The following is a 24,740-nucleotide window of genomic DNA, read 5'->3' as shown; positions in this document are numbered from 1 at the left end:
TACTATTGAACTGTTTAATTATTACGACTGCTTCATTAGGACTGTTCAAACACTTTTATAATTTTTCTAAGTCCCGACTAGAATATTCACTTATTAATAAAATAAAAACCGGTCAACATTTGGGCATTACGACGAGCTGTAACTGATATTTGCCCAAAGACTACTTTTATGAACTTCTGGACCTGTGTTTATATGTAAAATTTTGCCACTACTCTCGAAGAATCTATTGTCCCTACCGTTTTTAGGATGGCTACCGTGCGTTCTAATTGGTGCATTTTTTCTAAGGAATTTTGTTTACTGACCTCGAAATGAGGCCCGCGTTCGAGGTCCCTGAGATTTTTCTAGAATTTTTTTACTTACTGATTAGCCCCCTCACTGTCTTCAGCATACCCTTTTATATTTGTCCGCTCGTCCCAATCATCGGCGGATGCGTCAAAAGGTTTTCTTTGTATATTTCCAGCACCGATGTTTTCATATATGTTTTCAGTACGAGCTTGCCTGAAACATCACGCTACTTCGACCTAACTTTAATTGTTTTAATTAACAATGTTTACTATAAGAACATGTCTAGGTCGACGTATACGTGAACGATTCCCTTGGGTGTACATCAAATTGGTTTACGAGAATTATATTTTGATTTTTCCCAATTTGATATAAACCCAAGTTGGCATATATTTAAGTCTTGACAATATGATGCAGGTTCTTTTTTATTACATCCCACTTCAAAAACCCTTCTTTAGGTTCTTCCAGTTTCTATCTGCCATCACTGATGCACTTTCAACTATCTGCGTGAAAGTTGCAGTGGATTGGGATGCTTGAATGGTATCTAAGAAATTAGGATAGGCTCTTTTATATTCTAGCGGAGAATAATGCAGTAATTAGCAAGAATTTTCTATCCTCTTGAATAATTTAGAAAAATATGTAATGTTGAATTTACGGTTACGCGTTTGGGAGTAGTGTGGGACGAACATATCTAACTGATTTTTAATTTTATTTTTTAGCTGTCACAAGTGAATTAACTACCGCTCTGCAGCTGAACATAGTAGGACAAACTAAAAACATTCACTCGACTTTGGAGCAATGCAAGTACATCTACCCATCTCTTTTCCCGTCGTTAACTCCACACGTAACCGTGGATAATAAACAACAGATTATTTTTGATGAAAACGTGGAAAATGTGAAAACTATTCCGCAAAACAGTCCCGAACAAGCTATAAGGTGAAATTTATTGTTTAAAAACATGTGGAAGTCAATTTTTGAATTGAAAATTGTATCGCTTCATTCTGCCTGCTTTATTTGCGAGACTCGTCCAATTTAGTCGTTCTCTAAAAGATCGTTTTTATAATTTTGTTTTAGAAAAGATTACTGGGCTTATCCAGAACCCAGTGAGACGACTAGTCCTGGAATGGAGCTAGTCGAAAATTTGAATTTACAAAATCTAAATGCAGTCTCGCCTATGAGGGCCACGTTAACGCCAGACACAGTGCGGCAAATCATGGAAACGGTGTTCGAAAGAATTTTCGAAAGCGACAAGTAGGTATTTTAAGAAACATTTTTATTTATTGATTATTGTTATAACCCACAAAAAAGCGGATTTGTTTTTTTTTTTCATCAAAAAGCTTGACAGCTTATTTTTTTATTTAACCAACGAATGGACATAAATAGATGAACCGTATCAAATATAAGAAAAATTGTCTCGTCTGGCTTATATAGGTTAATGATAGAACTATTTATATTATGCTGAAAAGATGAAGAATTTCCTACAGAATGACCAGTACTAAGAAGCGTAAAATCTTTAACAATTAAAGGCCTATTATAAAATTTTATAAATGTATTTTTGAGTTTTCTGTCCACCCAGCAGCATTCCTAATGCGTTCAATATTGGCACATGCGCGAAATGCTGCTGAAGTTTACGCATGTCTAATACTAACATTTTGACGCCTTGATGTAGAGGGATATAATACCTTTCTTGATAATAAATTCTAGCTTAACTGGTATTAGATTCAGATGAATAAAGTTCCGTTAAATCTAACAAACTTGCATACAAGACGAAAGTCCGTTTGGATTTTTTTTGATTTAACCAACGAATGGACTTAAATAGATGAACCGTATCAAATAAAAGAAAATTTGTCTCATCTGGCTTAAATAGGTTAAAGATAGAACTACTTATATTATGCTGAAAAGATGAAGAATTTCCTACAGAATGACCAGCATTAAGAAGCGTAAACATAGATCTATTCGGCACATCATAAACCATCGTAGGAGCCATAGCAGCTATTCTAGCAAGGTTTATAGCTTCTGATCCTTTACCCTTAACATCATCCACAATCATGTTTTGTCCTTTAATACCTGAATCCTAGCTTTTCCAGCCTGGTTTGTATTTGTTCCCATTTTAGATATCTTATTACCTCTCAGCAGGAAAGTGTAGATGCAGATGTGTTCAGCGCATTCATCCATCTATTAATCAAAGCCTCTCAAATAGCTGTTGGATTGAATCCCATGTACTTCACTGATAGTTTGAGATCATTAGGTAACATGTCTCTCAACTCATGTTGTAAGGACAATTTTTGCAAATTTCTTAATTATGTCCGACATACTGCCTTATTAATGATAATTGATAGATTTAAGAAGTGTTAATTATACAGAATATAGCTAACTATTGATATAAGCAATATACAAAAAATACTTTAGCTTCTGCCTCATTATCGAAGTCTCAGAGAAGATTAACCTCTGATTCTGATTCATTCTCGTTTTGTGCTAATAGTTTTGTGGTGAAGTGCGAGGACACATGCTGATGAGAACCGTGCGGAACCCTCAGTTGATACCGATAGTAGCACTCCCCACACAATTGTACCTCTCGAAAACTACCACTCACATTAGTGTTCATAGTTACTTTTACATAATGTTTGAATACACAAAACACTGCGGATTCTAAGGCCTGTTGATATTCAGTTATTCCAATATAATTTGCCCTAACCGATATATGGGAATCAGTCATATCATTATCTTCACATCCGGAGTCGTTTGCATCTTCAACATCCTCAGCATCCAGTCCTTCAGCATTATTGATATCACGCTGCTCCATTGAGTCTCAGAGAAGATTAACCTCTGATTCTGATACAGGTTTATTAATACTGTTGACTTTATAATAACTCTCCCGCGTATGAGGAATTCTATCTTATATAGTCGATCTCCTCATTATCACCACATTTTAAACTATGAAAACATCGCTTTTAGATACGGAGAGACTGCTCTCTTTCCTCGCTTCTTCGATTTATTATTATCAGCCATCGTCAACATTCTCTTTAAATTTGGCAGTGCCGAGCTGGGCGAATGTTCCCTGATTATTCTCGATTCTTCATCTTTCCTTTTTTGTTCTTCTCTTCCCTTTCGTTTTGTATAATATCTTTGAAATCTAGTATGCCTGAATAGTTTAGATCTTCGCAGTCCGGAAGGGTATTTAAGACTTCGTCACCATTTACAGAAGACGTTTTTAAAATTCTTCGAAAATATCTGAAGACTAATGCAATAACGCATGAGGAATTCTATCTTATAGTCGCTTAAAAAATTCTTCCCATTGCAAATATAGCAACATATAGGATGCATTAAAATATATAAGTTATGGTTACACACACCACATTTACCACCAATTGTCATATTGTTTACATTGTCTGGTAATAGTTTTGTTGTGAAGTGCCAGGACACATGTTGATGGGAACCGTACGGAACCCCCATCTGATGTCGATAGTAGCACTCACCACATAATCGTACTTCTCGAACAGTACCACTAACAACTGTGTTCAGCGTCACTCTCACATAATGTTGAAACACACAAAACACTCCGGATTCTAAAGCTTGTCGATATTCTGATACACCAATATAGTTTGCCCTAACTGATATATGGGAATCAGATATATCATTGTCTTCACATCCTGAGTCGTTCGAGTCTTCAACATCATCAGGAGCCAATCCTTCTGCGTTATTAATATCCCGCTGCGCCATAATATTTATTCTTCTTTCCACTGTTTCTTCTGGATGCTGTCGGTTCCACAAGAATTCATACAGTCTTTGGAATAGATCCATTTCTACAAAATTGCAAACACAAAACAAAATAATAAATAAATAGAAAAAATAGTATACACAAAATCATACCTATGTCGTCTCTCTATACCTCTGTACCACACGTACTCAAGTTTTATTCTCGATATATTCCAGCAAGCTTATCCATTTATAAGAAAATGAAAGGGAACCTTTGAAAAATATTAACTTTGACAACCAGTTTTTCCACTCCAAGGGTCAATGAACTTTCAAGGAAAATGGTGTTTTAGTAAAAAAAACGCCAAGGGGAGACACCCCTCTCCCCGTACCACCAACCCCCCGAGGGAGGGGAAGGGAAGGGAAGGTTCAATACAAAATAATAAAAGCAAAGTTAATTATAATAATTGAATAGATAATAAATAATTAACAGAGGGCATTTCTTCTTCATTTCATCAGTGGCCTTTTGATGGTAGCAGGCAAAGCTGCAGTAGTTATATTTGATTTGGACTAGTCCAGAAATCAAAACCTTGACTTTTTTTGTTCATCTGTAGCAAATGATCCATCATAAGAAGACGAGCATATTTGGTAGTTTCTATGAAATTATCTTGTTTTGATTTCTTGGTTCCTCCTTTTGGAAGCAATTCTGTTTTAAAGGAAAGCACGGATTGATATAAGCACTATTAAGCAAGGATTGATATAAGCACTATTAAGCAAGATACAAAAAATACTTTAGCTCTTCTGCCTTATTATCGAAGTCTTATAGAGGAAGTCTTAGGAAGATTAACCTCTGATTCTGATACAGATTTATTAATATTGTTGACTTTATAATAACTCTCCCGCGTATGAGGAATTCTATCATGTATAGTCGATCTCCTAATTACCACCACATTTTAAACTATGGAAACATCGCTTTTAGATACGGAGAGACTGCTCTCTTTCTTCGCTTCTTCGATTTATTATTATCAGCCATCGTCAACATTCTCTTTAAATTTGGCAGTGCCGAGCTGGGCGAATGTTCCGTGATTATTCTCGATTCTTCATCTTTCCTTTTTTGTTCTTCTCTTCCCTTTCGTTTTGTATAATATCTTTGAAATCTAGTATGCCTGAATAGTTTAGATCTTCGCAGTCCGGAAGGGTATTTAAGACTTCGTCACCATTTACAGAAGACGTTTTTAAAATTCTTCGAAAATATCTGAAGACTAACTTAATAACTAATTACTAAACTAAAATATATAATTTAAAACAATACAGATAAAATTATAAAATAGTAACTTAATAACTAATTACAAAACTAAAATATATAATTTAAAAATATAATATAATAAAACAAAATATAATACATACCAAAAATAAATAAAATAATGCATCCTATATATTACTACATTTCCACTGAAAAATTCTTCCCATTGCAAATATAGCAACATGTAGGATGCATTATAATATATAAGTTAGTGTTACACACTGCACATTTTCCACCACGTTTCATTTTATTAATTTCTTCAGGTAACAGTTTTGTGGAGAAGTGCGAAGACATATGCTCACGGGAACCATATGGAACCATGAGTTGGTGTCTATAATAACACTCTCCACACAGTGCCAACTGACGAAAAGTACTCACCACGTTAGTAGTTATCGTGACTCGCACATAATGTTTGAATACACAAAACACTCCGGATTCTAGGGCTTCTTGATACTCTGTTACACCAATATACTTTGCCCTAATCGCCTTATGGGTGTCAGATGCGACATTATCTTCACATCCGGAGTCGTTTGGGTCTTCAACATCTTCCGGAGCCAATCCTTCGACGTTGTTGGTATCTCTCTGCTCCAAAATATCTAATCTTTTGTCAATTATTTCTTCGGTCTGTTGCCTGTTCCAGAAGAATTCAAAAATGCGTAGAAATAAATCCATATCTGGAAAAATTGCACACACAAAACAAAATAATAAATAAATAGAAAAATAGTATACACAAAATCTTACCTTGGTTGTCTCTCTATACCTCTGTACAGCACGAACTCAAGTTTTATTTTCGATATATTCTAGCAAACTTATCCATTTATAAGAAAATGAAAGAGAACCTTCGAAAATATTAACTTTGAGAACCAGTTTTTTCACTCCAAAGGTCAATGAACTTTCAAGGAAAATGGTGTTTTTTGACGAAATAATCTTGTTTTGATTTCTTGGTTCTTTCTTTTGGAAGTAATTCTGTGTTAAAGGAAAGCACGGATTGATATAAGCAATATAGAAAAAATACTTTGGCATCTGCCTCATTATCGAAGTCTCAGAGAAGAGGAAGTCTTAGGAAGATTAACCTCTGATTCTGATACAGGTTTAATAATATTATTATTAATTCGAAATCTAGTATGCCTGAATCCGCAGATTCAACCACAATGAAGTGGGCGTCTGTTTTTCGACCAACTTTGATTAACAGTTTTGGATGATTAGCGTTACGTTTTAATCATCCTTCTAACCACGTTGGTTAGTGTTAGGTCTTGCCTCATTGAGATTGATCTAAATCTCTCTGTGCCTATTCCAGGCGGCAAGTTCCTTCTCGCATTCCTGTTTTCATACCAATCATCTGGCATGATCCAGGGTTCTTGTTGTTGACTCCAGTTTTCTGACCTTTGGGTGCGGTTTGCTCCTGGTCCGTCTTCTTTGTAAGTTTGGAATCCGAAACAGTATGCTGCTCCCATGGTGGCTACTGAGCTTGTTGCTGCTGATAATGTTTGAACGTTGCGTTCGTTCCATCTTTCAGGGTCCTCGGTCTCCATCGGCCTGTTTACTACGGTTTGAGTTTCTCCTCCATTATGTAAGGTTTTTAAAGCATACCTTCTCAATTTTGAACGTGGTCATCTGTCCGATAATATCTGACAGTGATTTTACGTATTTTAAATTGAAGCGGGTGCCGGATTGGTGTTGTACAGGGTGGGGCGCAGTAACTTCCTTTTTTCCGAGAGCAAATTAAAAACAAGTACTGCTTATAAAAAATATTTATTTTCTAAAAATGAATATATGCAATTGAAAGTTTTAATTCATATTGTTTTAAACAAAACGTTTTGAAGATGGTGCCCTCCATTATCTATGCATTGTTGTATTCGATTTTGAAAGCTTCCCATTACACGTTCCAACATAGCTAGTGGAATTTGAGCTATTTCTTGCCGAATACAGCGTTTACAAAAGAAAAGTTGCCGAGTGCCTGCGTTCAGCGCCTGTATCCCCACTCTTCTACGATCTCACCTGCTGTTACAGTGTGATCGCAAAAAAGGAAGTTTCTATGCCCCACCCTGTATTTCCGACTAGGTTTGTGGCCCGGGGAACATTGCCCTTAAAACTTCCATACAAGCACGGGATGTGTGGGCGGTTGCACCATCCTGTTGAAACCACACATTTTCTCGTTCCATTTCTTCAAGACGTGGTGCAAAAAAGTTTGCAACATGTTCACATACCGCTGTGAATTGACGGTAACTGCTCCTCCATTATCATCCTATTTCAACCAATAATCCCATTTCTAGACATCGCGCACCAGACTGTCACTCTATCACTGTGCAGGGGCCTCTCATGAAGTTCCCGAGGGTTATTGTCACTCCAATAGCGCATATTTTGCTTATTGACGCAGCCGGATAGGTGAAAATGTGCTTCATCACTAAAGAAAACCAGTGCGTCATGGGGTAAATCTTCCAATAAAGTTTCGCATGCCGTTACGCGGTTATGAAAATCACGGGGTAACAGTTCTTGCACAACAACCATTTTGTATGGATGAAAGTGAAGCTCTTTGTGAAGTATTCGACGCATTGATCGGTTAGATATTCCTAGGGCTGCCGCATGCTTGCGAGCAGAGAGCGCCTTGGAGATCTCAGAATGGACTGTCGAACTGCCTCAACATTTTCTGGCGTTGTAACGGTCTTTTGTCGTCCCGGGCCTTTTTTGATCACATTTCCGGTTGTTCTGAAGTTCTCTACCCACAAAAGAATTGACTTACGGTCGGGAACTGCACCCCTGGGCTGAATCCCAAAGCGGACACGGAACGCTCGTTGCACCGCCACAAATGAATTGCTCGAAAAATACGCTTCCACTGCAAATGCACGCTGTTCTCTTGTCTACCTCATTTTTACGACTGCAGCGTATACAAAACAAAAGTTGCCGAGTGCCTGCGTTCAGCGCCTGTTTCCCCACTCTTCTACGATCTCACCTGCTGTTACAGTGTGATCGCAAAAAAAGGAAGTTTCTATGCCCCCCCTGTATTTCCGACTAGGTTTGTGGTGACTTGGGTTCCGGCTGGTATTCCAACTCTAAAGTCTGGTATTGGTTCTGGAACCACTGCAGCTAAAGCCATCACCATGTCTCCTGCAATTCCTAATGAAGGAACCTCTTCGAAGAGATTGTGTGTGTGTCGGCGTTAATAGCATTCGCGTGATATCCACCAAAACCTTGTACTATAGTTGTCGGCAGGTTTGGAATTTGGTGTCGCGTCTATTTATCCATTTTGTCGGTGTAGCTCCCAATTTCAGAAAGCATGGATGGCATACAGAGGCTGAGGAACGTTTAGTTGTTCGTCGTTTACAGCTTTTCTGATTGCCTTTTCCTCGCCGGTTAGGGCTACTTTTCCTTCTTTGGCTTTGGCGTCAATTAGTTTCGTCCACAATAGTGGGGTTGCATAATATGCCATCTCCTCTCTCATGAGAATTCTGTCCAATTGCTTCTCGTCAGGCCGGAAGTTTTGATATACTTCAAGAGATAAATCAATTAGCCGGTTGTAACTAGCACTAAACTCTTGCCTTGGCGTTATTTCAGTGACGGATACGTCTATTCCAAAGATTGATTCCGATATAATCGATTCATTTCTTTGAGGCGTAGCCTCTTTCTGAAGGTGCGTTGGTAGCGATAATTCAGCACTTCATGATCCGGGTCGAGGATTGTTTGCCTTTGGCTTGGGTGGTAACTCCCTTTTCTTTCCCTTTTTGCTAGGGTCGAAATTTTCGGGCTTTCCACGGTAGCCGGGTGCAATCTTCTTGATTTCATCTTGTGTATAAATTTTCTTGTAAGCTTTTGAATTTTATTTTCCACACAGGATCCGGTTTTCAAACTGGGCTAATGAATAGTTTAGATCTTCGCAGTCCGGAAGGGTATTTAACACTTCGTCACCATTTACAGAAGACGTTTTATAAATTCTTCGAAAATGTCTGAAGACTTATTAATCGAAATTAATGGTTTAAAATATATTATCAAATCAATTAATACTGTATACTGTCAAATTTTGTATAAACATTATTAGAGTAAAAGGAGGGTGTATTTGTCAGCTTTATTAAAAAAGTATTGTAATTGTGATTGGGTATATGTATTCAAATTTCTATAAAAAATACCATGTGAATGTGATAAATTTTATATTGGTATAACATCTAGACCCTTAAATATTCGAATTGTGACAAATCTTTTCGGATTAATCACTTGTATATGGGTAGCGTGACTATTTTATAATTATGAAAAAACAATTAAGTTGAGCGGAAGGCAAACTTGGATAAAAAGTACACCGACTCTTTGGAGCGTATGTTTAATGCTTTGTCTTAGTGCTGTTAGTCTCTCAAATCTATTATAACTTACCTTAATTGCGGCCCGACCTCTATCTGTAAATATGTAGCTCATTTCTCGAGAATTTTCGGGACTGCTCTGGAGATATTTTGCCCGTTCATAAGGATCTTATTTATATACTTTTAAAACACTCTTGTTTTTTTTACTATAGAAATAAAACTGCCGAGTTTTTAGAAAACATTTAAATTTAATATTAAAAAGAAAATAAAGAACAAATAAAAAATATATATATATATGATCGAAATTACTTGTTATTACTAAAAATGGAAAAGAGATGGAAAAATACAAGAAAATTGTCTGGTGTCTGCTTTGTTGAAAAATCTGATAATTACATAAACAATTGAACCTTCATTACTAAATCTTACTACAACACATTAAATTAATTTTAGAGAAGAAAATTAAAAACATTTGACAAAAGGACATAAAAAATACTATTAGCAGACACCAGACTTAAAAACTACAAGGGGTCACATCGTGAACCTTACCGAGTTTCAGTGAACCCGAGAGAGAACCGTCTCTTTTAGAAACTTAAACCGAACTAACTTTTCTGCCTAAAAACAGCCCCGAGGTTCCAACATTACAGGGTTGAAGGGTGGTGCATTAGGTACTTCGCCAATAGGATCATCCCTAAAGGTACTGTTCTTTGTTGATTGGTCAGCTTGACACCGCCCTTCAAACCAAATTGGTTCGAGCTCCTGTTGTTAGATGGCAGTACTATGACCATTTTACGTATTTAATCCTAGTTTACGTCTAGATACGTGCTTTCCTAAAGTTCCCAGATCCTTTACAAACATCCGGCGATAGTTACATGTTATCAAGGGTGATAATTGGTTTTACAATGTCCCAGGGTTTTTATCTAAGGTCTATCTTTACAATTTTCTGTTTACTTCTAAGTTCTACAGTTTATTTGCTTTGCCCTTCTATAAGTTTGGGAATTCAAAAATAGTCACGTTTGAAAGATGTTTGTTTTATTACTTCCTGTTAAAAGACCCTCTCCCGAAACTAATAACCGAAAACATCAACTTGAACGTAAAGGACATAGGAAATAATCTGTTAATCATATAAATAATAATATAAAGGAAATAATCTGTTACAGAATTAAACAATAATATATATTTATATTATCGTACTTAATTTTAGTTAAAAGAAGTACTATAAACAAAATAGGATGATAACATATGCAATAACGTATGAGGAATTTTATCTTATAGTCGATCTCCCCATTACCACCTCCTCTGTACACGCGATGTAGCATTATAGAAATAACTAGTTACTCGCTGGTTTCCACTCGACTCACTGGTTTCCCCATATCAGTCATTTTCAGGAATTTGAAGTTTCTACTCTGAAATTTAAGACGTCTTATTGTTTTATACTGAATCTATACCATTATTTCATACTCTTTTAGAAATGGAGAGGCTGAAGTATATACCAATATGAAAAAACAGGACGTAGCCAGAATTGTGGATGAAGTTTTGCAGGACATATCGAAATCGCCCAATACTTATGGTGCCGGAGAGGGAAAAATCTCCAGGCCAGTTTCTAACAGAGACAACTTGAATTATTCTGGGTAAGACTTTTCATTGTTTTAACCCAGAATCAATTCAATCAATTTTCTTTTTTTTTTATTGATACATTTTTAACATTAGTAAAAGTAAAGTTTCTTATTGGTAAGCTCAGACTGTTTTAGAGACACTGTGATTAATATCGATTACGAGAGGTTAAAAAAGGATTTACTGTATGGAGATAAAGATAGACAAACCCGCATATTACAGGCACTCAGATGGGTAAGGCAATAATACTTTTTTTTTAAATAAAAGTAACTGTGGGAAATCATTTGGGTTCGCGATTGATGAAATCATTATTATTTTTCCAAAATAGTGTAAAATAATTCAAACAATTGTTACGTATTTTAGAGGATAACCAAGACAGATAATGCAGTACGGGAAAAGGTTATAAATTCGTATTTACACAACGATTTGTTGGACTTGAACTCCAACATGAGCATACCTGAGAAATTAATATGTGGATACAGCGACATTTCGGTTCAGGTAATCCATATACCCAGTAAACATTGTGATATCACATTAAACTAATATTTTACGTAACGCACTTTACTTGTTATGTAATTTCTAAGTTCCACATTAGTCACAGAGAAGTAACAATTAACTTACATTTAACGCACAATGTCGTGCTCAGGTCCATGATAATATGACATAATTTTTACATTAAAGTTTAAGATGATTATAGGATGTAACATTTACGTAAATATGTGATTACTAAAATTTATGTAAATATTATATGCATATGATTACTTACCACCCATTATATTAAAATCACAAAATTTACATCACATGTACATAACTTTTATAACCTTAATTCCAGTTGAATTTTTTAAATGATAAAACAGTACCTAAAAAATTTTGCAAAAACCACTTAAGGAAAAATCTAAATAACAAGAAAAAAATTAAACAAATGGGTATTACAACGGGTGTCTCAATAAGTCTGGCCTCCGGCAAGTGTCCACTGTAATTAAGAAGTGGACAGAAATAGCCTACGACATCACACACAAAGAACTAGTTAATTTACCACTGTTTTTATTTTAGTCTTTCAACTTTCAACACCCTATTGATATGGTCTAGAAATACAACTAGTCTAGTTCAACAAATTCATTTAAAAAACAGATGACAAATAAACTTCGCATTATCAAAGAGTTAAAATGAAACAATTTTCATATGCAGATCTTTTCTGTGTGTAGAAGTAGAAAAGAATGTACTTTTGAGATATTTTTAGGTTTACATTCATGGAAAATAATGAATAACATGGGTCAAACATTTTAATTGCATGTACCACTTGGGACTAAAGAAAAGAACAGTTTTAAGAAAAATATACTAAATAAGATTTATTTTGATCAGGTGCTCGTTTATAATCATGCGTTTATTCTACTCTCCTGCATTATTAGACTTATTTTTTTCTCTTTTGAGACGCTGATGGCTGAGTCGTAACTATTTCCCAATAATTTTTGCCACTTCGTATTTGGAGCTTCTTTGTTGTTGCAGAATTATATCTAAGAATACAATATATTTATTAAGTTTAGTGATTTCTGGCAACCTAAATATACTAACCTAACAAAAGCTTCATACACGTAGTATCCTGGATCTTATAATTTAAGCTCCAGGATAATTAAAAAAATTAACTAAACTTAATTAAAAAATTTAACTAGAAGTTATTTTGTGTGCAAAACACCTAACAGATTTGTCCTATATGTGTCTATGTATGATTTGTACGATGGCGATTAATAACATGCCAGGAAAAATGAATGGCCGAGCACTTCTACAACTTCAAATCAAATCATTTATTGCATGTTAATAGATACAGGTATCCTTACACAAAGTCATATTTTGTAAAATGCGAAATTATAAAATAAGCACAATAATTATCTAACAGTAATTTAAAGTACACAAAAAAACAATACATACACAATGTAAATGTTTTAACCTATAACCACGCTATAACCCTTCACTGCTTTCTAAAAAATCAGTAACACTAAAATAAGCGTTGATTCAAGAAGGTAGCTTTTAATTGTCGTTTTAAATTGATGTCTTGCTAAATTTCTGACATTTTGAGATAATTTATTAAAGCATGCAGGAGCATAATGAAGGCTGGAGTTCTAAGATCTTCCAAGGCGCAAATGAACAGGCTTTATATTCATTTTGTTTCTGGTTGCATAATTGTATTGTTCATCATGCGTAGTATATAGTTCTAGGTTATCCTTCACAAATAAAAGACACTGGAGGATATAGCAACATGGAAGTGTCAGTATTCCCAGTCTTTTGTAGGCGTTTTTTGTATCTGCTTGATAACTTAAATTTGACAAAATTCTCAATGCTTTTCTTTGCAGTCGAAACAGTCTGTCAGCATGAGCTGAGTGACCCCAAACAAGTATTCCATAAGTAAGCACCGAGTGAATGAGAGCATGATAGGCAGCTACTAACACATCACTCTCCACACACTTAGTCAATCGCCGAAATGCATACATGCTTATGGAAACCTTCCCTGCCACATAGTCTACGTGACTTTCAAAGCTCAGTTTTGTGTCAAATTTTATTCCCAGAAATCGGACACTGCAGAAATCTACTTTATATTTTGTTTTAAGAGAAAAAATAACTTTTTCTGTCATTCAGGCATAATCGATTTGCCTGAAACCAGTCACCAACATTTAGCAAAATCGATTCAAAATTAGTTTGAATTTCTTCAGGGGATTTCCGAGCACATAAGATAGTAGTGTTATCGGCAAACAAAATCAAATTATTCTGAAGTGTAGCAACGGGTAAATCATTAATGTAAATTAAAAACAATAAAGGTCCTAATACTGAGCCTTGCGGAACCCCATATTTTACAACACTCACTTCAGAGAGCGTACCGTTGGCAAATGTTTGTTGAGATCGGTTTACAAGATAATCAGCCAATAATTTCGAACTCATATTATTTACTCCATAATATGAAATTTTCTGTAAAAGTATGTTGTGCTCCACACAATCAAAGGCCTTGGTAAGGTCACAGAAGACCGAACCAACATAGTTACCGCTCTCAAAACCCTCAATTATATCTTCCATCAAACGAATGCAAGCCATTGTAGTAGATTTTCCTTTACGAAACCCAAACTGATTCTCTATGAACAAGTTATTACATTCAAAGTAATGTGTTAACTGGTGTTTCAATAAACATTCAAAAATTTTTTGAAAAAGTGTGGGTATTAAAGCTATAGGTCTATAATTATTCACACTTTCAGGATCACCTTTTTTAAATACTGGTACGATTTTGGAAATTTTTAAACAATTGGGATACGTACCGTCTCTTATACATCTATTGAATAATTTAGTTAGAGGATATATTAATAAATTTATTACTTTTTTTAACTAGTGGAATGGTCATGTTATAAATATCTTTACTATGCTTATTTTTTAACGAATTTACGGCGTTTCGATTTTCTATGAAAGTTACCTCTCTAAAGGAAAAATTTAGATTTAAAGGTTTATTAGAAAATTTTGTTATATAGTCAAGCGCTATGCGATTTTCTACGCTCAGAGACTTTACAATATTTTCGATTATATTCACAAAAAAATTGTTAAAATCATTTGCGCTAACATTCGTACTCACAGTATATTTTATAGGACCCCTGTATGAATTTATTATATCCCATGTAGCCTTCACCATATTGTCAGCGTCTTTAATATATTTCGAGTTTGCTTGTTTTTTGCAAAAAGTAATTTTTGCTTTGTATTTTTTCCTAAAAGACCTTAATTCAGTATTGATTTCCGGGAAATTAGAATTGTTTTTTAATTCTGTTAGAAATTTTAAATGGTCACGCATACGTTTCAGCTTATCATTATACCAAGAAATTCTACCACGTTGATTTGCCCTCTTTTTGACTAAAAGGAATGATATATTCAGATAGTCAACGAGTTTAGAATAAAATACACCAAACTGCCACTCCACGCTCTCCGAGTTTTCCAAGCAACTCCAGTCTTCACCATCCAACAGGTGAAAAAACCGATTTTGACCTTCAAGTGATAATGGCCTATGAAATTCTAATTTATGTCTTTGGTTTTGCATTTCCTCTAAAACAAAACTAACATTTATGACAGTAGCACAGTGATCCGATAGTAAAGGGTCATATACACTTGTTTTGAAGGATAGGTCGTTTCTAAAATTGACAAAAATATTGTCCAAGCAATTTTCCGCCCGTTTTTTTCAAAAATTTCTTGTGAAAAGCCAAATGAACTAATTAAATCTAGAAACAATTTACATCTATAGTCAGGGTTTATAAAATTAAAATTAAAATCACCATTGATAATTACATATCTGTTAAGATTCAAAGTTACAATCAATATTTGTTCAATAATATCCAAGAAGATATACAAATCACCGCTTGGTGGTCTATAAATAGTTACTATTATACAATTTAAGAAGTCTAATTCTACGGCTGCTACTTCACAGTTCATTTCGTTAGAGAGTGTATCAATATTTTCTACAGTCTTACTTAAAAGTTTATTTTTACACAATATCATTGCACCACCATGTTTATTTTGTATTCTTGAATAACATGATGCTATATAATAGTTTTGAAGACAGTATAATTTAGCTTCTTCGTGATTTAAAAAGTGCTCGACAATACACGCAATATCATATTTGTTCCCTAGTACGTGTTCAAGTTCCTCGATTTTATTCTTCACTGAACATATATTCACGCAGAAAACTTTCAATTCACAAAGTTTAGGTAGTTGGTCTTCTCTACTGTTGCGAGAATTTGGATTGGTTGGTAGTAAAGTTGTTTCTTTTGTGACGAAAAAAAACTTAGAAACAATTATTTTTATTTAAAAGCAATTTGAAAAAGAACTTACCTTTAAAATGCACAATAAGCACACACACGAAAAAGCCTCTCCTTTAATTGGTTAGAATATCTATTTCTCTGGTATTTCTATAAATATTGAACCACAATTAATTTTACCGGCATCAAACGACGCCAAAGGACAAGGCAAGGCCAAGCTAACAAAGATGGCTGGTCCCTCTGACTGTTACTGTCAGTATAAGCGCGGACAATTCAAATTTTAAAACTCATTTATTCAGAGCATTACGTAAAATACATCAGATCACTTGCAATACGTTAATTACATAAATGTTGTCACCCAAATTATACGTAAGAATCTTACATAAAAAGAATGTAGGGTGTTTTACATAAATGAAATATAATATAATCTATTTAGATAAAATATGTTTACATTTTTATATAAAATTGAGGTAAACTGTTCATTAGGTTATTTAAAAGCTTAGGTGCGACAGTTTATGTAAAGAATACGTTCTACAAGGATCGAGATCAAATTTTATGTGTGTAAAATTTTTGTAAAACTTAGATAAATATGTAACAGATAGTGTGTAAGTAATAAAATATATTCCAGTTTTACGTAAAATTAATGTTAATGTAACACAATTGTTTACTGGGTACAGGATATTTTTTTAAGTTACACTTCAATATATCGACAGCTTTTTTGTGTAACGGTGGGGGATATTTCTTACTATTTATTTGGTTTTTATTAAAGTGAAAAAGAACTATCAAAAAATATCCCGGGCTTAAAATGTAGAATTTACTATTTTCCAGTTCTTTAATATAAGAAATTTTAGTTCCAGTCACCGCCAACCTACATACAGCGGTTTCCGCAAGATAGCGTGACCGAAGTTATTATAAAAGTTGCCAGTCTAATAGGGCAACGTAAACTACCGGATTTCCGAGTCATATTTTAATAAATTACGGTTCTGAAAAATGTAACGCTTATTCGTGAAGAAATATAAATATTAATATGTATTTGCTACACTAGGGTTGTAAAAAAATAATTAATACGGGCCACTTTTTAGAATAAACAAAATCTTAAAATACAGGTTGTCCCAAAAATCAGTACAAGTATTTTAATAGGGTGGTAGATTTGACCAAAAGAAACATATTTTCTGTTTACCGTTTTTAAAATAAATAATTGATAATAACCGAGTTCTTTAACTTTGAAAATTTTAAAAAATAATGAAAACATTTTGAGAGCCGCCTGCAGCTATCGATAATCAGCTTCTTCGACGTCCAGTGTTGACACATCGACTAGAAATATTTAAAAACGACTTGGAAATTTCAGATTAAAAGTACAAACTTACCTAACATTAGAAAACAGCACTCCGATAGATAGCAGATCGATTTAATTAGGTTAGATCTAGAACTCTACACTTAACAACACTTCATTTCACTGCGATTCTTGACAGCACTACACGTGTCTTTGGCACAAAATACATTCATATGTCATCTGAATGATTTAGGATTATTTTTTGAGAATTTAAACTCCTCTTTTTTTCTATCTCACACTCTTGTTTTTAATGAAAAGTAGAATAAATATTTGAAATAATCGACTTGCACTATACCTAATAGTAATATACAATGGTTAAAAAATCTAAAATGGATACAATTAATTTAAGTATTTTTTTGTTAATTTAAAAATGTCGACTTATAAACATACAGAATGTGGATAATGTAGGAGTTGGCAACACTGCATTCTCTCGAAGCACTATAAAGAAATTTCCCGATACTGAACAAGCGGCACCCAAAAGTTTTTCAATATTTTCCAGAAAATGTCAGGAAAAATATGAAATTTTCAACACTTTATACCAGTTACTCAACCAGTTAAAATACTTGCACTTTATTCTGGGACACCCTGTAAAATACTACTATATTTTTCAATACATTTTATAGTAAAACGAGGACTAACAATAGTAGCAACTGTCGATGTTGCTGATTGTATGATAGGGGATGACTGTAGGATGTAAGCCCAAGTCAGCTTATTATTTTGACACTTGACAATATTTTTAGGAATCGATTTGTAGATTGATCAACACGTTAGCATCGCTACGGCAGGGCCGCGATTACCTAACCACCGATGACAGGCTTTTGAGAAAAGTCCTAATAAAGAAAACGAAAAATATCAGGACAGTGTCATCGGCAGTTATTAGAAACATGTTGGTAAGTGCCCTGAATACCGTTGTTAGATAGATTCTGACGCACAAGTTTTACGAATGCCGATTTCAAGCCATTTATATTTAGACAGTGTAGCATTTTTGTCTTGTGCTCGAAATGATTTGAAAATTAAACAAATCCTGTAACAGTCAAATTTCCTCGCAACGACCTCTGTGTGCTAGCTCATAAAATATCGCAAATAGCTATTATTTTTGCATCATGTTTACTATAATTTTATTGTTAAATATTATTTTATTTAAATTTTACAATTATGCAACCCGATATACACCGCGCTATAGAGCCACAGAATATTATCACTGGATGCCGCCCAGCATTAGAATTTTTGTCCATCTCTCTAAATCTTTGGTCATCACTTGTCCCTTGTCACTGTCAGATCAAATCAGATGTTTTTGGATTTATTTATCCTTTGTTTTGGTTATTGAAATTTTATAATTATCAGATAAAATTTCGTAGTTAAATTGGTTATTTTTGATGTGGATCGCAGTGTGCAATTCGTTCATTTAATTGTGGGAATTTGTGAGTTTAGTTCGTTCATTGACCGGATATCGAAGATGGCTGTGAAAATAATCTAGAACATCATTTTTTATTTATGCCTTTTTGTGAGTTGGACTAGTCACTATATATAGTTCTCTATCTATATCCTGGAGGGAGATTTCCGGTTGAAATCTGATTTTGTGAAGGAAATCGAATCCTTGCATCACTTCTTGTGTATCCACCGACTGAAGAGTGTCGTCGTGAAGAACTGGCTGCCGTTTCGTGAAGCATTTCCTGTTGGTAGTTAACAGGTCTTCCTAGAGAAGGATTAAGGCTTCCGAAACACATTTGGTTGGAGACGTGGTTGGATTTTGTTGATTTGTATGGACCACCGACCAATTTCCGTAAGGGATTAAATAGCCAAATTTTTCCGACCGATATTCCGATTCCACGTGCCCAAGAAGTCCCCGATAGTTCCAAGAGCAAGAAGACCGATCCAGACCGTAGCACAGAACAGTCCAGAATTCCATCCGTTCCTGTTGCCCGTGTGTAGAGTTACCCATTGGACATCATAAACCCTCGTTGAGGGTTTTTATGTTCACCTTTTGAAGTCCTACACCTGGCCGGCATCCGTACGTCTGCTGACATCCGTGGGCTCCAGTGACAGTACACCGAGCTGCTGTGCACCGCCGTAGCCACCCTGTAGCTATACACCGTAGCTCAGTCGGAGGAACTTCCGAGTTGTTTCAGGATTGTACATCGATTAGAGTAAGACTGTTTAGATTTAGATTTGCTTTATGTAAACCACCCTGTTTGTATCTAGTATTAAGTTAGATAAGGGGTTTGACGTCATAGATTTAGTACTTATTGATTTAAATTTCATTTAACTTTACATTTCATTTAACTTCAATTTCATTTCTTTAAATATAAACTTTTTTGATATTTTAATAAATTGCTTAAATATTTTTAGTAGTATTATTTACAGTCTGGTCTCATAGTTAAGTTAGAGTCACTTAAGTTTAACGAATTATAGTAATATTTGAAGTTCATGGTAGTTGCACTCAACAGTTCGAGGTTAGTGTTGAAGTCTACTTAATAGTAACATCTTTTATGCCGAGTTCATAGAGTATAATCTCGTGGCGCCCTTTTATTAATATCTTTGAACCCCGACCACCCGGCTGTTAAAATTAAAAAGCTAGTGGCCTCTATGCAACTCATTCAGATTAAGTAAACTTTGTGTTTTATTGAACTTCGAATAAGAAAGGGCGTGGCAATCCCAAACAAAAGATCACTCAAACACGTAATACATCGAGTTCTCGTCGAAAAAAATTGTTTTTTGTTTTAAATAAGAACCACAAATAGGAATGTATCTGCCAAAATTTAAATGCGAAGGTGTGAAACCAGTCACATCGTGTTTCGCGGTATTAAAAGCTTGTCTAATATGTGGTATATAAAAATCCCAATCAGTATGATCCCTAACATAAGAACGAATAGTACCAATGGTTTTATTGTTACGTTCAACAAAATTACATTGTGCTGAGTACAAAGGGCTATAGGAAATTTTAACATGAAACTTTTTATATAATGACTAGGGAATGCAATCCCGCAAATGCGGGATCTCGCTGAGATTCCGCGTGATTTACCGTGCGGGATCTGCGGGATTGACACATTACCACTGGGTAACCGAACACTTAAATCCCCTTACGCCTTGGCCATTAAAAATAAGTGAAACAAACACGTTAGTTGTTAGATTCCTTTCTGGCGTATGTGCGTAAGCAGCGTAAGTGAAGAAAAAAAGTATTTAACTAGTACTTGTGGACAATTTTGTCAAATAAACTGCCGGACATAATTATCGGGACAAGCAAAATTTTAAGGTAAATTTATTATCATTAATATATTCATCCCAAAATCTTTTTTAGTTCAAGAGATATTCAAATCTCTTGAACTAAAAAAGATTTTGGGATGTGGTTGGGTCCAGGTTTTAAATGCACCTATTGTGACTAAGATGCTATGTGGTTTTCGAAAATATATTTAGCGAATTATCGTATACAGGGTGTTTTACCAGAGTGTGAAAATTTGGCTAAGAATCTTTTTTACCGCAAATTTACAATTCTTAAAAAATCGAAATTTTTACCAAGTACGACAGTACGACTAATCTGTATTGAAATTAGAAAAAACAATTTGATCGGTTTTTTATTTTTTTTTGTTTTAAGGAAAATACGACGTTTTTTCGAAAAATATGCCAGAAAATTATTGATATAGAGTGTATCTAAAAGCAGATAACTCACACAAGTTAAAAATAACTTCAACATCAGAATAATATTTTTATTTATAAAATAAGTAGATAAATTATAATAAATGAGTTTATTAAATATTAAATATATTCTTTGAACACCTTGTATACATCAGTCCAAATTTCTGTACAGCTAGTTTAAGATACAGGCTATATCAATATATTGTGGGCCTATGCAAAATGTACAATGCCTTTTGTACCATTTAGGACCAAATGTATGACTGAAATGTAAAACTCGTATTTTCTTTAAAACAAAAAATTTTAAAAACACCACCAAATTGTTTTTTTTTCAATTTCAATACAGATTAGTCGTACATAGTTAAAATTTCGATTAATGGCATAAAACCATTATATTAGCAAGTTTAATAGGTTAAGTACAAAGAGGAGTATTTATTGTTCACAATCCCGCAATTTTGCGGATCCCGCGGGATTGATTGCTTTAATCCCGCGGGTTTGCGGGATTGAGATTTTGGTGCGGGATTGCATTCCCTAATAATCACTTAACTGAAGAACTGTACTGTTCAAATCTCTCAGACATCGTTACGCGTAGGGCCCTTTTTAAGTCTCGAAACTTCGTTAGTGCATCAAGTGAAACAAATAAACTGATAAAGATACCTTAACTGAAGGTGGAGGGCGAACATGAATTTCCAGAGCTAGCAGGTGATTGTAGTGGAGTGGCCCCCTTCTCAGCTGGTGCGAATGGCATATTGAATTTATATTTTGGAGTCCATTATCGCAAATTATAGAATTTGGAAGGCTATATTCCAGAAAAACTCTGTTTTCTATAATTCCATTTCTCATGGATTCATCCTTAACGTTTCTGGTTGCTACTATAGCAGCAACAGCTGCAATATGCATCTTGCTTTGAGGCAGATAGTGTCTTCCAGATTGGCAGCTAGAATAACAGCAGTGTTTGAGCCAGTTTCATCAGCAATACTCTCTATATCATCCTTAGAGAAAATTGCACCAGCTAGATGTGATAGAAGGATTGATAGATCAAGGCTACTTGACATTATATTTAATTTATTTAACACTTCTTCTGCGAGAAGTCCAGTATTCTTAACACTTAGTGTTGTCTTATTATCATCAGCAATTAAAGTATATTGAAAGTTGTCATTTTTATAGGTACTTATAAAGGCAACTTTGACTATCGGCTTGCCATTTTCATTATAAGGGAATGACAACTTCCATACTTTGTCATTGTCTTTCTTCCTTACCTGTCTTGCCTCAGGCCCAATCTCATATATGACACGAGAACAGAACTCTACAGCCCTTGAACTATCCATATAATCCATGCATATCTCAGAAATTTTGCTCTCAAGATCATCAAAGTCCAAAGCTGCTGAACCATGTAATTCCTAATAATAATAAATTTCGATTAATTGCATAAAACCATTATATTAGCAAGTTTAATAGGTTAAGTACAAAGAGGAACATTTATTGTTTACAATCCCGCAATTTTGTGGATCCCGCGGGATTGATTGCTTTAATCCCGCGGGTTTGCGGGATTGAGATTTTGGTGCGGGATTGCATTCCCTAATAATGACTTAACTGAAGAACTGTACAGTTCAAATCTCTCAGACATCGTTACGCGTAGAGCCCTTTTTAAGTCTCGAAACTTCGTTAGTGCATCAAGTGAAACAAATAAACTGATAAAGATACCTTAACTGAAGGTGGAGGGCGAACATGAATTTCCAGAGCTAGCAGATGATTGTAGTGGAGTGCCTGCCTTCTCAGCTGGTGCGAATGGCATACTGAACTTACATTTTGGAGTCCATTATCGCAAATTATAGAATTTGGAAGGCTATATTCCAAAAAACTAAGGGAATGACAACTTCCATACTTTGTCATTGTCTTTCTTTCTTACCTGTCTTGCCTCAGGCCCAATCTCATATATGACACGAGAACAGAACTCTACAGCCCTTGAACTATCCATATAATCCATGCATATCTCTCAGAAATTTTGCTCTCAAGATCATCAAAGTCCAAAGCTGCTGAACCATGTAATTCCTAATAATAATAAATTTCGATTAATTGCATAAAACCATTATATTAGCAAGTTTAATAGGTTAAGTACAAAGAGGAACATTTATTGTTTACAATCCCGCAATTTTGTGGATCCCGCGGGATTGATTGCTTTAATCCCGCGGGTTTGCGGGATTGAGATTTTGGTGCGGGATTGCATTCCCTAATAATGACTTAACTGAAGAACTGTACAGTTCAAATCTCTCAGACATCGTTACGCGTAGAGCCCTTTTTAAGTCTCGAAACTTCGTTAGTGCATCAAGTGAAACAAATAAACTGATAAAGATACCTTAACTGAAGATGGAGGGCGAACATGAATTTCCAGAGCTAGCAGATGATTGTAGTGGAGTGGCCGCCTTCTCAGCTGGTGCGAATGGCATACTGAACTTACATTTTGGAGTCCATTATCGCAAATTATAGAATTTGGAAGGCTATATTCCAAAAAAACTAAGGGAATGACAACTTCCATACTTTGTCATTGTCTTTCTTCCTTACCTGTCTTGCCTCAGGCCCAATCTCATATATGACACGAGAACAGAACTCTACAGCCCTTGAACTATCCATATAATCCATGCACATCTCAGAAATTTTGCTCTCAAGATCATCAAAGTCCAAAGCTGCTGAACCATGTAATTCCTAATAATAATAAATTTCGATTAATTGCATAAAACCATTATATTAGCAAGTTTAATAGGTTAAGTACAAAGAGGAACATTTATTGTTTACAATCCCGCAATTTTGTGGATCCCGCGGGATTGCTTGCTTTAATCCCGCGGGTTTGCGGGATTGAGATTTTGGTGCGGGATTGCATTCCCTAATAATGACTTAACTGAAGAACTGTACAGTTCAAATCTCTCAGACATCGTTACGCGTAGAGCCCTTTTTAAGTCTCGAAACTTCGTTAGTGCATCAAGTGAAACAAATAAACTGATAAAGATACCTTAACTGAAGGTGGAGGGCGAACATGAATTTCCAGAGCTAGCAGATGATTGTAGTGGAGTGGCCGCCTTCTCAGCTGGTGCGAATGGCATACTGAACTTACATTTTGGAGTCCATTATCGCAAATTATAGAATTTGGAAGGCTATATTCCAAAAAAACTAAGGGAATGACAACTTCCATACTTTGTCATTGTCTTTCTTTCTTACCTGTCTTGCCTCAGGCCCAATCTCATATATGACACGAGAACAGAACTCTACAGCCCTTGAACTATCCATATAATCCATGCATATCTCAGAAATTTTGCTCTCAAGATCATCAAAGTCCAAAGCTGCTGAACCATGTAATTCCTAATATTATTATATCTTTTGCCACAGTATGCTGGACTAGTTGTGAAGGGAGTGTGTCAGCTATTGTTGAGGCTTCGTTCCTTTGTTATTAGCATTATTAAGGCCAAACTTTGTCAAACCTTCAGGTATAGTAACTTCTGAAGCCATATTAAATAATATTATAAAAATAAAAGCTAAATGAATACAATATTAAAATATAGATATATAACTATACTACTAAGAATATGATTTAACTATCTTAGGGTAATTGATATATAAATATTTTCACTAAACTAAAATTATGGGTCTATTATAAAGGATGATATATGTAACTAATATTAAAATGACAATTTAATTTAGTTATCGACAATTATTATAGAGTATTTTAGCAAAGTTTTGTTAGTTTGGAGATTTCATTCTTTCTGACCTTGCGTGCTGCTTTCACAAGGCATGTACAGAGAAAGAAAACACAGTTGCTTATATTTGCTTAA

At 34.9% G+C, this 24,740-nt stretch overlaps 1 protein-coding gene across 5 annotated transcripts in view; it reads left to right on the top strand.

The window, feature by feature from the left end:
- Nucleotides 1–24,740, top strand: part of LOC115888829 — a 78,647-nt gene that overhangs the window by 14,134 nt on the left and 39,773 nt on the right. For all 5 annotated transcript variants that reach the window (XM_030908684.1, XM_030908687.1, XM_030908686.1 and 2 more), the window contains 6 exons: nt 1,002–1,218; nt 1,357–1,533; nt 11,031–11,192; nt 11,313–11,409; nt 11,539–11,673; nt 18,027–18,176. In XM_030908684.1, the coding sequence (XP_030764544.1) occupies nt 1,002–1,218; nt 1,357–1,533; nt 11,031–11,192; nt 11,313–11,409; nt 11,539–11,673; nt 18,027–18,176 (938 nt within the window). The remainder of the gene's footprint in view (nt 1–1,001; nt 1,219–1,356; nt 1,534–11,030; nt 11,193–11,312; nt 11,410–11,538; nt 11,674–18,026; nt 18,177–24,740) is intronic.

This window comes from Sitophilus oryzae, unplaced genomic scaffold (genome assembly GCF_002938485.1).
Source record: "Sitophilus oryzae breed Bouriz unplaced genomic scaffold, Soryzae_2.0 scaffold_808_pilon_pilon, whole genome shotgun sequence".
Taxonomy (NCBI): domain Eukaryota; kingdom Metazoa; phylum Arthropoda; class Insecta; order Coleoptera; family Curculionidae; genus Sitophilus; species Sitophilus oryzae.
This window is presented reverse-complemented; position numbering and strand designations above follow the sequence as displayed.